At 37.7% G+C, this 16,032-nt stretch overlaps 2 protein-coding genes and 1 long non-coding RNA gene across 5 annotated transcripts in view; 1 reads left to right on the top strand and 2 right to left on the bottom strand.

Annotated features, from left to right (window-relative positions):
• LOC149051921 (uncharacterized) overlaps positions 1 to 5,690 on the top strand; it is a 28,328-nt gene extending 22,638 nt beyond the window's left edge. For all 3 annotated transcript variants that reach the window (XM_089196557.1, XM_089196451.1, XM_089196500.1), the window contains 6 exons: positions 138 to 941; positions 1,253 to 2,486; positions 2,678 to 2,773; positions 3,471 to 3,727; positions 4,326 to 4,593; positions 4,925 to 5,690. In XM_089196557.1, the coding sequence (XP_089052683.1) occupies positions 138 to 941; positions 1,253 to 2,486; positions 2,678 to 2,773; positions 3,471 to 3,727; positions 4,326 to 4,593; positions 4,925 to 4,956 (2,691 nt within the window). In that variant the 3' untranslated portion in view covers positions 4,957 to 5,690. The remainder of the gene's footprint in view (positions 1 to 137; positions 942 to 1,252; positions 2,487 to 2,677; positions 2,774 to 3,470; positions 3,728 to 4,325; positions 4,594 to 4,924) is intronic.
• Positions 1 to 16,032, bottom strand: part of LOC149051912 (uncharacterized) — a 154,286-nt gene that overhangs the window by 45,560 nt on the left and 92,694 nt on the right. The window lies entirely within an intron of this gene.
• Positions 7,070 to 12,388, bottom strand: LOC149051920 (uncharacterized). The gene is made up of 3 exons (XR_016186886.1): positions 12,177 to 12,388; positions 9,742 to 9,840; positions 7,070 to 7,705 (listed from the first exon to the last, which is right to left on the bottom strand). It is a non-coding gene; the product is annotated as an uncharacterized LOC149051920 (long non-coding RNA).

The raw sequence follows: 16,032 nt of genomic DNA, 5'->3' as shown, positions 1-16,032 counted from the left end.
TATAATTTCTGACTATTTCGGTACTTTGATTGAAATAAACTTTTTCTAGTTCCTGTACATATACGTGGAAAAAATTCAAAACAAACATGTAGTGAACTTCTCTAATCTGGAATTGCTGTCATTTATATATTTTGTAGACTCCTTTATTTACTAAGTACTGGCAGGAACTTGAAGCAAGTGGCATCCTTAGCATGGAACATGTTGATCATGTGTTCTCCAGCTTTATTACGGGAAGAATCGTTAAGGCAGACATCCTTGACATGATGGAGCGATTTGGTTTGATCGCTAAGTTCTCAGCTTCCCCAACTGACAAGAAGTACTTTGTACCAGCTCAGTTGAAGTCATCGCCTGTAGAACTCAGTAACATGGAATTATCATCAACTGACTCATGTCCATTGTATCTCCTCTTTGTCCATGGCTTTGTCCCTCATGGTCTCTTCTTGCAGCTTGTCTCGCGATCCATTCATTGGTGTTCAAAGACATGGGCCACGCATCAACCCACCCTGTACCAAAATGGAGCATGGTTCATTATTGGGAAAGATATTCATGATTTTGTCCTCATATGCAAAACAGGATTTGTGAAGGTAATCTTGAGACAAAGAGAAGCACAAAGTGATCAGGTTGAAGGACAGAACTCCATCGAACTAGCAACTCTTGTTCGTGAATTTCTTGAAGACACCCTAAAGAATTTGTCACAAGAAATGCCATACCTGAGAGGAATGAAGTATAGGCTGTGTGTTGCATGTCCTTACTGTCATCAAGGGGCAGAAGAAACACGTCGTGCATGCTCAGACCAAGTGAAAACCACTTGTACACACAAGGACTGCTTCCACCTCATTGATGCAAACGAAGGTCAGCCGGACATCTGTAAGCGAAAACCTTGCAATAAGGTAGCACCAGTTTGTGGATTAAAGAAATGGTTCTTGAAAAGAAGAAGCCAGGTATGATTGATTATAGTGATTTTTGACGAAAAGATTTCTGGCCTCACTTTCATCTTTGCTTTGCTCCCCTAATTTACTTGATGTGAATATCAATTGGACTGTTATCAGTGGTGAGAAAGGGAGCCTTGATAGGTTATCTTCAGTTTTAAATACAAGTCAGAGAATTTCTAACGAGATGAAATTATTTTTTAATTTTATACTCTTTTGTTTTTTCATGGTAAAGTGTTTATCAATAAAAATTTTATATGACCACACCCCAAGTTTTTTGTAAATGTAATTGTCATAGTCCTATATGACCTTTTTTTCTTCAGGGTTTGTCCTCTTCAAATGTAGCTGCCAGATCACATGATGAAGCAAGTGAAATCAATCCAAAGAAGTCTACCACAGCATTGAAGGTAACTCTCCTTGGCAGTGAGTGGAGTTCGTCAATGGGAGGCTTGTCCACCATCAACAGACAGCTTGCCATTCTGTTGGCCAAACACCCTGAACTGGACGTCACTCTCCTTGTCCCACAGTCTGCCTGTTCTGAAGAAGAGAAGAGGATGGCATCAAGTCACAATGTTTCCATCCAGGAAGCCGAGAAACTTGCAGGCTTCAGTGATCCTCTTGAATGGTTGAGTTTCCCACCAAGAGACCTCGTCATTGACTTTGTGCTGGGTCATGGTGCAAAGCTTGGTAAGCAAGCCCAAGTTATCAGAAAGTCTCACAGTTGCAAGTGGATTCAGGTGGTGCACACTGCACCCGAAGAACTAGGAATGTACAAAAACTATCCCATGGCCATTTCCAAAGGTGATGATAAGAGTACAACTGAAGTGGAGTTGTGTCAGTTAGCAGATGCTGTGGTAGCAGTTGGACCAAAGTTGACGAAGGCTTACTCTTCTCACCTGCGCTCATGCGAGAAGCACCAAGATATAATTCAACTGACGCCAAGCACGTTCAAAGAGTTTTCCGACGTAAAACAAGCTGCAGTTGACGTGGACATCTTTAAGGTTCTAACGTTTGGCCGGGGTGACCCAGAGGACTTCAGCTTGAAGGGCTACGATATCTCTGCTAGAGCAATAGTTGAACTGAAAGACAGGTCGTACCATCTGATTTTCGTGGGTGCACCTGACGGTAAACAGGATGAGGTTGCAAAGAATCTACTCAAGAGTGGAATTGATAAAAAGCAGCTGATCGTGAGGAAGTTCGTGCAAAAAAAAGAGGGATTGAAAAAATTATTTTGTGAAGTTGACATCTGCATCATGCCCTCCAGAACAGAGGGGTTTGGTTTGACGGCCTTAGAAGCGTTGTCTGCTGGTCTTCCCATTCTTGTCAGTGGAAACTCAGGATTTGGTGAAGCACTGTACACTGTACCATCAGGCAAATCATTCGTGGTGGAGTCTGAGGACCCTGAGGAGTGGGCAAAGGCAATTGCTGGTGTCCGACAGAAGGAAAGATCAGATCGACTCCGAGACATTCAACTACTAAGGAGTTCCTATGAAGAGAAGTTTAGCTGGGAGGAGCAGTGTGACAGTCTTGTGGAGAAGATGTGGGACATAGTTCATGGTGAGAATGTTTTGAATTTCCTTCAAAAAGTTTTCTGGGAGGCTACTCGACTTTTGGTCTCTTATTAACTGTGGCGGAAAGCATAAACCCCTCATATAAAAAGAGATGTTGAACATGAATAGTAATCAATCGTTTTATCCTCATGTTGTTTACTGTGTTATTGAAATAAAAGCTTCTTTCTATCTTTTTAGCTTCTAAAAGACGAGACGTAAGTTTCAGAGCTCGACAGGCCGACGTTATTGACACTTCAACCAAACAACGAACAGTTGAATCATCACTGACTCCAAGTGAGTAAAAGTAAAAACTTAGCACGATGCTGTTTACTTGTGAGACATGTTTTTACTTATACCCCTGCATTCTTGAGTCACAAACGTAAGACGTGTACAAACAAATTTGATTTTCTTTTACCTCCTGATCCGGACGGACGGCTTAGTGTTATTTATTTCTTTGAGTCATTTGAAGTTTTCATCCAATCGGAAACTACCATGAATTGTCTGAAACCAGGCCTGAAACAAGGAGACATGGGGAGCTCTTACTGTTCTTATCAAAATCAGTTTATGTTTTATTCTCGATACGTTGTCTTTCGAAATAATATTGAAGTAATCACATATTCATACGGTAGAGGGAATAAATCAGTGTATTTTTCAAGCCCGTTCTTTTTTTCCAGGATTTATTTTTCTAGTAACACAGATATGTCGGAGTGTAGACCTCGTAGTTAATTTTTCTTCTCTGCTTCTTCTCTCTTGATTATTTGTGTATTCATTCACGGGCAGAAATCGAACTTAAACAGTAACGCAATTGACAGCTACAGCTTCCTTCTTAAGGCTGAGTTGTTGGACAAAATAGCGGAAGTCTGGTGGTTCTAGCTCTTCTCTTTTTTACCCTAAAAGTTTCTCTCACTAGATTGAGAATTGTTAATTTCCAGCAGACGATTCTTTCGCTTTTTTACTGCAGTTAGAGTAATAAAAACCTTGTGTTTTCTAGGTTCTCTTGACCGAATCATCCAGGAACTTCAGCAGATGCAACTGGATGCAAGCAAATTCAAGAGCAGAACAGATCTATCATTGGGGCTTCAGAATATTGCATCAGACAGGGGCTTCAGAATATCTGATAATCAAGGATCAGGAAATTGCATGTTCTATGCCTTGTCCGAACAACTTGAAATTGTTAAGGGAATCAAAATCCCACATGGCAAATTAAGACAAACCTTGGTTCAGTACCTCAGGAGTAACCCAAAACTTGTAAGTTGATGTTAGTATGTTTAACAGAGTATGTCACGTGATGTTATTATTTAAGTATGATAAAGGTTAAGTGATAATACAGGCCACTTGGCCAACACCACCAGAACCTATCCCAGTGTTCACAGCGTGAAGTGACTAGGAGTATTGTTAGTCCTTCTGCATGGAATAATGGTCTTTTTTTCAAGAGCTCTGAGACCAGCTTGTGACCCTGGTGGAAAGAAGAACTTGAGATATTTAACTGCATTATTTAAGAAGCCACACAGTGACGTTGGTGACAATTAAATTCATATGTTACTTAATGTGGTGTCCGGAGAAGCAGGCCACCACGGTTTTAGTTATTTGAATATTTCAGTTTCAGAAGAATTTCCTTTAAACCTCCATCAGATGACAGAATTATATTCATTCTCTTAATGATGGATCTTTCTTGTTGTTTTCCTGCTGTTTGCAAAGCAGAAAACTTGTTACCATACAGTACATTGCCAATTTAAGTTCGTCTCGTACCATTCTGATAAAATTACTCCCTGACTCGTACTCCACGCGCTCAAGTTTCTCTTAACAATCCTTTTAAGTTTCCTTCTTTAACTGATCTTTCTTACAGCCGGATGGAACAGATCTGTTTGACTTTGTCCATGGACATCAAACATGGACTGAATACCTAGTACACATGGAACAAGATGGCGCTTGGGGTGATCACGTGATTCTGTGTGCTGCAGCAAACTGCTTTGAAACGTGCATTCGTGTGGTCAGCAGTCTATCCCATAGCCATGATGTAATCATTACGCCACATTTTTTAGTTGACGAAAGCAAACCTCTTGTGCTGGGACATATTCATGAGGTGCACTATGTCAGCCTTCAACCTATGCAAGGTACAGCTCATTACTTTAATCCAATTAAATAAAATTTATGTTTTACAGTGATATTTGTGGAAGGGGCAGATGGGCAGTCGCCCATATACTGATATTGATCCATACTTGTCAGTTAGGATCCTTAATATTCTTTTTAATGCCGAGTTGACAACAGTCACCCTGTTTGTTGTTCGATCTAGTGCTTTGCTCCTTTAACACACATCATGAAGTTTATGGTTTTCATATTTCATTCTTCATCGCTGGCTCCCATCTCAATAATCAAACGCAATTCATGCACTCTATTGTTCTCCCTTGTCGTTTAATCACAGTGTTCTGATTATTGTGTTTACAGGTTACAGTGGCAAGCCTCTACAGTCTATTTGATCGGCCCTTGTGAAGAGCCTGGCCTTACAGAGTGATTTCATAAGCATAGAGACTATTGATACAAATTAGAGAACTAGAGCTTTCTTCCGTCGATTTTTCCAATGTGAACTTTAAAATATTAGATTTAATTAGAGTTTCCAACGATTTTTTCAACAGAATAAGAACAATAATAAGGCCCTGTAATGAAAATTTTATTTCTTGTAACAAATGGGTGATATATTGAAGAAATGTAAAATGGTTGCCGCGTTTACATAGCCTGATGTAAACACTTGGGAGGTTGGGGGAACACGAGATAAGCGTAGGAAACCACGTAGTGTAGCGCTTTACTCACAACCATATCGTAGTCACAGCTTTCCCATCCATGAATAGGAACTTTCTCGCTTCCTCGGCGAATTCCTTCAAAATACATCTGTAAAAGGAAAATTATCGGTTTAACCGAAAGTTCGATTTTTCTCGATGTTGCGCACACAAATCCCTAACGCTCTTTTGTTGTGTTTTAAAGGCAAAGAACACCCTTATAAAAAAGAACGTGAAAAAACTTTTTCGCTAGATACACCACCGCTAACTTACTTAACTTAACCTCACCTACGTAACATGCACAACTGAATATATTTTTACTGCTTGTTACATAACGTTGTGTAATGAAAAGTGATCACACTAAATTCTCTGGAAGTCAGCAATACGAAATGAACACTAAGTTCGGGTCCTATTTGCAATCAACAACATGCATATCTGTTTTATATTCCCAATAACATAGAATCTTCAGAGTCTTGGTTTGCCCCATATCTGAGCTTACTTGAGTTGCTCTCTCAAAAGAGTTGGTCTCGGCGATTGAAAAAAACCTCGCAACGTACCTTCCAGTCATCAGAACTAACTACGGATCTCGCTCTCCATTCAGCAAGTAAGATTGACTTCAAGTGCTGCACTCTATCTGAAACGGTCAAATCAAATTACAAACGTCTCTATTGTGTGAAACACACTTACCCGCGTTAGACATGATTAACAGCCGATAAGAGAGAGATAAAAGCGGTAGATTTAGGAAGACAAGCGAGCTACGGAAATATTACAACCGTTTGATCAACATAACACACCTTGCTTCCTTGAGTTCACGACACGCTTAGTTTGTTCTGAAATTTTTTTACATGCAAGCATACCGAGCTCCCGAGCCGAATTTTTCACGAATACGTCTCTTTCCAAAGGTTTTGACAATAGTTTAAGCGCTCTGATGTTTCTCATCGAAATTTATGAAAAAGGTACCGACCGCGCGTTCGAATCTTTATCCAACATCCTGAACCCTTACGCTATCTACCGACCCGATTAAAATTGAATCAGATATTGCTTCGCTTTTGGTATTTATTAGTTACATACGACTGTATACGCGATGATAGATCTACTGCAGCAGGTTGTTAGGGGCATCTCAGCAAATAAGGCTAGTGTAAACAACGACTGTCATCAAAATATCTCCTAAACCGCTGCTCTTAGTCTAATCTGGAATAGAGGTAAGGATTCAACCCATCGAATTTCTTGGGAAAATTCATCCATAGCTAAAGTTCTTTTCTTTCGACTGAAACTTAAAACTAAAGGATTTGTAGATAAGTGTAGCGCACTTTAACAAACGAGGAATTCAACAAGTCGAGAAGCGAAAGACGAATGACCTTCGAATATGTAACCATGACATTCGCTTAATTAAAATAACACGACCTTGACAACGGAAATTAAATTTCCTTACTGTCACGCGATTACGTGTTGGGGTCTTTGCCTTACTTTTACAGTTGCAATCCTCTAATCCCTATCTCTGTTCAGTAGGTAAATTTGATTCCTTGTGTTTAACTAGGTGAGATCGTTGTCATTTTCGTGATTGTCCGAAGATAAGTTAAACGGACAAATTTTCCCAAAATAAGAAACCTGTTCGAGACTCTCCGTCAGTGGATTAGAGACAAGCGAAGGACCGGGCGAGTTGAAGTCGGTGGTCTCTGTTTCCTGATCCCACGGCAGTTCTTTCGCGCATTTCCATTAGCAGAGAGCGTGACAAAGATTAAGGCTAACATCAGCCCCGCTCCCTGAGCAAGAAAGGCGAGAGGTGAGCTCATACCCGGAAAGTGGGGAGGGGGGCTTATAATTGTTTTTTTTGTTTTATTTTGTTTAAAAGTAAATGGGCCTTTAACAGTTTAATTAAAAGTTCAATAACAAGCCACCAAACAATAAAACTTGACTTTTTCATGATCATATACCCTGTAATCTTTTCAATGCCTGATAATTCTGTGGTAAAACATGTTCATGGATTTAACTACCCAGCACATTGACTTCACTTTCAGTTTTAAAATAAAATCTCACTTTTTAAAAGCTGGAAATGTACACAGGAAATGAAATCTGGAGCGACTAAAAAAAGGAATCATAAAATGGTCACCATTTCAGAGTAAGCTTTACACTCAGTATGAGTAATTCTCACATATTTCACATTAGCCATAATTTGCTTTTAATTCATCAATTCTACCATGATGTTAGCTTTTCCAAGTTCCTGAGAAAACAAAACAAATTAAAAAGCTATAAAAATTGTTGCATTCAAAATGAGCACATGGACTTCCATTACATTCTTTTTAAGTTTCCAAGGGTTTAAATGTCTCCTTTCAACATTTTTTATCCCAGGCAAAAAGTGAATGGGTTCCCTGTGACATCCTCTGTTTCTGAACTTTGCTCCAACAGGTGCAGCTGTTCTCTTTTCAAGTCTCTACACTTTAATCTTCTTTGCCTGCAACAAAAATACATCATCAAACAAGAGGAAATCTTTAGAAATAAAAAATTAAAATAGTACATTGTACAGTTTATTGATAAGAATCCCTATTTTACTAACATCTTGTTGCAGAGTAAACAAAAGGCCAGGCACACCAGCTTTTCCATATTTTGAATATTAACTTTCTCTAATCCTCAAACCCCAAATAGTGACAAGGAACTAATTTCTCCTTACAATATCATCCCTAAATTAAACATTACAGTCATGAGAACAGAGGAAATGATCACCAACAAAAAAAAGCTCTTGATTGTTGAGCAAATTCTCCTTGTCAGAACACAGAGAAAAGTATGGAGAATATGCATATATATTGATGTTAGAGTGTAAAGGGTTAAAAACAGACAATAGGGAATGCATGTGTATAGATTAAGGATTCTACAATATCATTGTGCTTCTATGATTTCCTTGGCTGACAGAGTGTTCTTGCAGGAATTGGCACATGTGAGCACAGGGGAGCAAGTGGGAAATGTATGTAACAGTATAACAGTTACATGAGCATCATCTTCCAAATATGATGAATTTAATTTTTTTTTCTATCAATCAATTCTGTGAATCTAATTTAATCACACATGTATTTGTGAGGGAAATCTCATGAGCTCAAGTAAATCTCTTAATTAAAAGGCATCAGTGATGTTTACAAAGCTTTGGTAAATGAACTAACCATTGGAGTGTTTTATGGAAAACTTTTAAAACATATAATGAGTAACCCTAAATAATGAGATGTAAGAGCTGTTTGATATGTTTTTATGTATGATATGTTCTAAACAAAACCTCATACAAATACTGCTCTTTGTACATTCCTGGTGCACATTTCTCAAAACATTTTCAACCAGTTGGAAAATGCCTTAAGATAATTATATTGTTTGATTTGATCATTCATTAGAATGCAGAGGAGAATGGACACATCAAATTTTAATGTTTTCTTTTAACTACTAATAAGTTTATTGTTGTTTAGTTCTCTTTAACCCTTTAACTCCCTGAAGTGATTGACATGTAACTTCTCCCTATAAAATCCATTCATCATCTAGCAAAGAGGTAAGGAGAATACTTAAACTAATATCAGGTAGAGGTTGTTTTCTTGATTTAACACCAAATTCTTGTAACTTATTTAAAATGAAATGTGTAGCAGCTAGAGGGGAGAATTAACAATCAGATCTTGGAAGTGAAAGGGTTAAAAGCTTTAATTTCAAGGCAGTGTGTAGTATGGAAATCCTGTATTGCACTTAATAAGTTATTTTCATTCACAATAGACTAATCAGGAATGAAACTTTTTGTTTCAGTACATAATGATTATTATTACATTATTTTAGGTAGGTAGTATTTGAATTTGAGTAGAAAAAGCACAGCAGTCCGATGTCTGAGTGACTTGCTGTAGTCTCTTATTCATCTTCAGTCCCTAATTTTTGCTGATGACTGTTAATTAAAATCAGGAGGAAAATAATAAAAAAGGACATCAATAATAAAACATCCCTCTCTCACTGTAGGACAGTACCCACTGATAAAAGGATGAACCTGATTAATTCTGATTAAAGCTGACTAATTTGCGAGTATAAGAGTTAGTTTGAGAGTACATGTTTAAGTATGTAAGTACTACAAATTCTTTTGCAATTGTTTAAAATCACAATGTTATACCTCCCAACTCAAAAGCCATTTTTTATTTGACCCTAATTGTTCCCTTTGGCTTCAGTTCAAGGAACATTTGAGTCTTGGGAAAAGAAAACTCACTGTATCCCTTGAAGCCAGTCATTAACTACTTATGTTTAACAAAGTTTGAACTGAAACAAACTCTGAATACTGAAAAGTATGGCAAAGAATGTGTTACATGAGAAAGCCAAGACTCTCTTTTTTATCACCCCACTCTCTGAAAGGACACTTTTGTGCCCCCATTTGACTATCTTGTCATGATAATTGAGTTTGTGATTTAAAACTAACATGATATCCAAGCTGATTAAACACAGAAAGAAAAGAGAGCCTGATCAGTCTACCAGAAAACTTACTGCTTGTCTTATACAGGCTTTAAGTGCTTGAAACTCCTTATTACAGGTATGGTTGGTAATGTTGTCTGTCTGGGACACACATCTTCCTTAAAGAAGGGCCTGAAAGAAAAACATAACCATTAGGAAAATAATTAGTACATCTAAAACAACTTGATGAGAACTTTTTGGCTAAGCATCAAAAAAAATTCAGGCATAATCTCAGCAATACTTGAAACAAACTGTGAAAGGTTTTCAGTTGAGTTAATCAACTCTCAGATGTTGGAAGTAAAAGGGTCAAGATTTCAGATAGTTGGTTTAGAGGAGACAATTTGGTAGAGATTTGAACACTGTAAAGATTGTTTTACTCATCATACACAGTGCTGTTTATAAATTTAATTGAGCCTTGAAACAGTCTGACATTTCTAAGCTTTTCCATGACCTTGGTCTGTGATTGGCTAATATATTAACACTATCTAATCAACCAATCAGAGACAAAAACAGCAATTTGGTTTCTTGTATTTTGCAATGGCCTAAGTTAGTTTCTGTCTTTGTTTCTCTCTGTTTTTTCTTTCTTCTTTTTTCATATTTTATGAACTCTTAATTACAACACCACACATTATAATAATATTACAATATTTCAGCTACCTTACTTTTACCATAAAGTACTCATGATCAATAAATGCCATTATAATCCAACATACATATTTGCTAAACCCATTACATGACAGAATATCCCCTAGCTAACATTGGGGATGTCCAAGGATATACCTCAAGCAAGCAATATTCCCCACTTTTCAAACCTTACATCCAATATCATAATGGAAAACTTTGTGTTAAGGATTTAATTCAGGATGAAAAGCATTGTGTGGTTGTTATAAAAGAGGGAACATGTTACTTTTGTTCATAAAAATCATTTTAGAGAAAACTGAAAAGTAAACCTCCCACACCACAAACAGTAAGCTGTTCATAAACATTTTTGCCAAAACACGCCCTTTAACCCTTTATCTCCCATGAGTGACCAAGACAGAATTTCTCCTTACAGTGTCATTACAATATCAAGCAGACAAGTGATGAGAATGAAGAAAAATATGAATTAGGGGATTATTAGTTGATCCAATACCAAATTCTCCAAATTAACATCACAAGAACTATATGGCAGACAGGAAGGGAAATTACTAAAGAGATCTTGGGAATTTAGGGGTTAATATCCTTCCAAACAAAACAACAAAAAAAAGTGAAGAATCAAAGCAAGGTGAATAATCAAAGCGGTTGCTGAAACCAAATTACAAATAAAATAAAGGAGAACAAAAGACACAAACAAATGTTGCAAGAGATCCTGGTTAAAGACAATTGAGAACCATTTCAAGAGGTTCAGAAAAATAATCCAGCAAAGTTAGCCATAAATCAGAATGAATAAAATTTACAGTAAGGAACTTATATGAATGATACAAACATAGGTATTTGAGCAAAAAAGGTAACAGAAAAGCTAAAAAAGTAACAGACTTGAAAACAAAAGAACTTAATGAAAATGCCATGGAAAGAAAATGCAAACAAATTCAAAATAAATTATGCCAAATGTGATTTTTGGCAGCAACAGTACTTTTCATTTATTTCTTATAGCTTCCTTCTTTTCTTTAAGTAAGTCATATTAGGGGCCAAAATTGTACCCTTTGCCGAATTTGAAACTCAGAAGAAAACACTTATTGAACAGTTAAGTTGCTCTCTGTCATCCTAAAGTGCAATGGCAAAGAAATATTCCCAGAGATCACACCACTGTTGTGCTTTAATGGCTAACATGTGGCTGATCTTTAACTATACTTTTATCAAACCTTTATCGAGCTATTATCAAAAAGAAATGTGTCTTTCACTAAAATTTTATTTATTTCCTTTCAGTGGTGAACCAAAGAAACCATTCTACGCCTAGTTAATCTAATCATAGGTTGCATTTTGCTGGAAGGTAAATCGAAACAAAACAAAGCAAAGCAAGAAAAAAATTAATAGCAGGAGAAACCTGAAGATAAGTTTGTCCTGAAAAATTCATTTTGAACAGCAACTACAAGTAATCGTTATTTTGCCGCGAGAAAAATATATGTAACCCCTTAGCATTATGTAAGCTTAATTAAAAATAAACAAACCAAACCTCACTTAATTAAAAATAAACAAACCAAACCTCACGTGCCTTCGATATAATTTTTTTTATTCTGGGTTTCAAATAACTTTCCTATTAAATAATTTGTCACGGTGAATAAGATTAATACGAGCAATGCTCAGCGAAAAGAAATGTGGGTATAAACTGGAACAGTCCCTAGCTACAACCCCTAGCAGCTACATGTACTGGCATTTCTTAACCAAGTCTTGTACAATCTTGAACCCGACTTTGTAAAAACGTACTGACTTGGGTTAACTACACGTACTACTTACGCGTAGTGAACAAAGTGTATTGAGTAAAATCTCACCTCTGTTTTGCAATCCGCAAGAGGCTTCGAAAGCTCGAGATTCTCGGGAAATCTTTTCCCTTTGAGCTCATTATTTCAGGTAAATTTCCATTTTGCGTTGCCCGCCATCTTTTAAATTGTGCAGTGTATCCTGGGTGGTTGGCTCAAGTAAGCGGAAATGAACTGGCTAAAACCGGAAGTTTGGAATCACTCGTCTTCATGACACTTACTAGCAGACGAACAAACAGACAAACCATATAGCTTTCTAAAACACTTTGACAAAATTCTATGAGACAAATTATACGAAACTTAAGAAAGAAAAATCTTATAAATGGTTAATTTTTTAAAGTTTTGCCAGTTGTCAATTAGCTGCGAAATTTATTCTTCTCTCAGCGGGATTTGTCCTGAGGCAAAACCGAAACAAAACTGAAAGAACGTTGTGGCAGATGAAAAACTATTTCTAAAGGGATGGTCCATCGAATAATTGCCACGATTACAGTTAACTTGGTGTGCGGCACAAAACTTTTGAACCTAACTTTGTTTACCCGCCTGTTGAATTTATGAACGCTCGTCACGACGTTGGAATCTGATGTCACTAAGCTGGTCTTGGCCTTCTCGCGCAAACTTCGCCCTTCCTCCTATTTCTGGAAATAGCACTTTCTTGCCGTGGCCAGATCTTTGCAACGATCTCAATTATTTTTGTAGCCAACCCTATTATCTTTGTACTTCGGCTTGTCGGAGCCATTGTTTAAGATATTGGCCTTTAAATTATACAGGTTTTTTTATTCGTTTTAGTATAAAGGCTTTGCCATTGGATGTTGACATAAAGGTACCTTACGTTTTTCATGTCAGTGTAAGTGAGTATATCCTCTCCAGATCTGATAGAATAAAGCCGTTCACCGCCTTTCCACCTTCATTTGTTTGAAAATTCTCTACAAGTCTCAGCTGGAAGCTCCAGGATAAACCGAGAGGCACTGGAAATCAACAGACTGCTTGTTCACTTAGTTTCTTCAATCACGAACTATTTGAACTCTTTGTTTCTGCCAGTCTCTCCGATGAAGGGGGCTTGGCAGTCGGAGTAATTGATCTCACTGCTCCCCGTCTGTTCTTCGGTTCGTCCTTGTCTTTGACGTTTGTTGGTAACTGACGTAGTGTAATGATGGGTTTGTGGACGACGTGGATATTGAAGGGTTGTAGGATGCGCGAGATGTTATCAGACATGCTCTTTATGTATGGTATAGTCGCTGTAAGTGTAGGAGTTGCGGTGTCGTTTATTTCGGTAGTTCTAGTAAGTCGGGAATTGTTTCGTAGGATGAAGTCGTCGTTAAAGTTGTTTTTGAAAAGGCACGGTCAAGGTATTTGTTTTCGTTGGAGAAGCTGTTTGTCTTGTCGCATACTAGTTGGGCTTGTCTCGTTAGAGTCCTGATAGTGGTGGCTTTGTGTGATATCGGGTCGTAAGATGATTTGTCTGGTAATCAGTCAGTGTGTGTCAGTTTCCTATAAACTGATGTCCGTAGTGAGTTGTCGTCACGGGTCACCAGGCAATCTAGAAAAGGAAGTTTACCATTTTCCTCGACTTCTCTGGTTAACTGTATGTCTGTGTTTTGTTCGTTAAGGTGTTGCTGGAATGCGTCGATTCGTCGTGTCGTACGGTGGTAAATGTATTCTCAACGTAGCGTAGCCAAATTGGTCTCGTTTGTCGGCGAGTCAAAAGAGCGAGTTGAAGAAAATGGTAAACTATCTTTTCTAGACTGCCTAGTAAGCCGTGACGACAACTCATTACGGACAACAGTTTACAGGAAACCGACACATACCGACAGGTAACTGGACGAGTCATCCTACAACCCGACATGACACAAAGCCACATTATCAGGACTCTAACGCGACCAGCGCAACTAGTATGCAACACGACAGACAGCTTTTTAATCAAAAAGTGTGACGAGTGTTACTTAAAAAGTGCGGTAAGCGTTATTACAAATTGCGATAAGTGTTAATACAAAGTGCGCCTGGTATCCTAGTGCGACGATCGCACAAAGTACGACGGAACAAACCAAAGGCTTTACACATTCCTTGATGCATTCACATTTTTTCTCTTCCATATTTAATTGACTAATCATGTAGTTACACCAACTGGGGTATTTTGTTAAAGCTTTCTCTTCAACAGTTATGTGCGTTTAAACTGTTTCAAATATCATCCGAGGTCTATTTTTGGATTTAAGACAAACACATTGTCTTTACAAAGTAACCACTCGGCCTACAAGTTTATCTTCAATTCGTAACACCTGCAGTGGCATTCATCTTCCTCGTTTATCAAAACTTATAAAAAAAGAAATACATTTCCCCAGATTTTCATATCCACCACAGATATAACAGTGTTAAAGTAAACGATACAGACAGTACTCCAAGACTTCCCAGACCAAAGTAATATAATCAGCACAGATATAGCAGTGTTAAAGTAAACGATACAGACAGTACTCCAAGACTTCCCAGACCAAAGTAATATAACCACCACAGATATAACAGTGTTAAAGTAAACGATACAGACAGTACTCCAAGACTTCCCAGACCAAAGTAATATAACCACCACACATATAACAGTGTTAAAGTAAACGATACAGACAGTACTCTTCCCAGACTTCCCAGACCAAAGTAATATAATCAGCACAGATATAACAGTGTTAAAGTAAACGATACAGACAGTACTCTTCCCAGACTTCCCAGACCAAAGTAATATAATCAGCACAGATATAACAGTGTTAAAGTAAACGATACAGACAGTACTCTTCCCAGACTTCCCAGACCAAAGTAATATAATCAGTACAGATATAAGTGTTAAAGTAAACGATACAGACAGTACTCTTCCCAGACTTCCCAGACCAAAGTAATATAATCAGCACAGATATAACAGTGTTAAAGCAAACGATACAGACAGTACTCTCCCCAGACTTCCCAGACCAAAGTAATATAATCAGCACAGATATAACAGTGTTAAAGTAAACGATACAGACAGTACTCTTCCCAGACTTCCCAGACCAAAGTAATATAATCAGCACAGATATAACAGTGTTAAAGCAAACGATACAGACAGTACTCTCCCCAGACTTCCCAGACCAAAGTAATATAATCAGCACAGATATAACAGTGTTAAAGTAAACGATACAGACAGTACTCTTCCCAGACTTCCCAGACCAAAGTAATATAATCAGCACAGATATAACAGTGTTAAAGTAAACGATACAGACAGTACTCTCCCCAGACTTCCCAGACCAAAGTAATATAATCAGCACAGATATAACAGTGTTAAAGTAAACGATACAGACAGTACTCTCCCCAGACTTCCCAGACCAAAGTAATATAATCAGCACAGATATAACAGTGTTAAAGTAAACGATACAGACAGTACTCTTCCCAGACTTCCCAGACCAAAGTAATATAATCAGCACAGATATAACAGTGTTAAAGCAAACGATACAGACAGTACTCTCCCCAGACTTCCCAGACCAAAGTAATATAATCAGCACAGATATAACAGTGTTAAAGTAAACGATACAGACAGTACTCTTCCCAGACTTCCCAGACCAAAGTAATATAATCAGCACAGATATAACAGTGTTAAAGTAAACGATACAGACAGTACTCTCCCCAGACTTCCCAGACCAAAGTAATATAATCGTTGACTCTAATCTTACTATATTCTTTATTCCTTTATACTTTTATTTGACAAATATTTCCCATCTTCCGCAATTAAGTTTTTGTTACCAAAAGCTTTTATACTGAAGTACATTCTTACCATTTTTGAATTCGTCTGTCTGTTGGACGTGGATTTTTTATCGCACAAAAATGGGCTCCGTGATATCGCTAATTTGGATGCAAAACG

This window comes from Pocillopora damicornis, chromosome 1, assembly GCF_964200805.1.
Source record: "Pocillopora damicornis chromosome 1, jaPocDami1.2, whole genome shotgun sequence".
Taxonomy (NCBI): domain Eukaryota; kingdom Metazoa; phylum Cnidaria; class Anthozoa; order Scleractinia; family Pocilloporidae; genus Pocillopora; species Pocillopora damicornis.
This window is presented reverse-complemented; position numbering and strand designations above follow the sequence as displayed.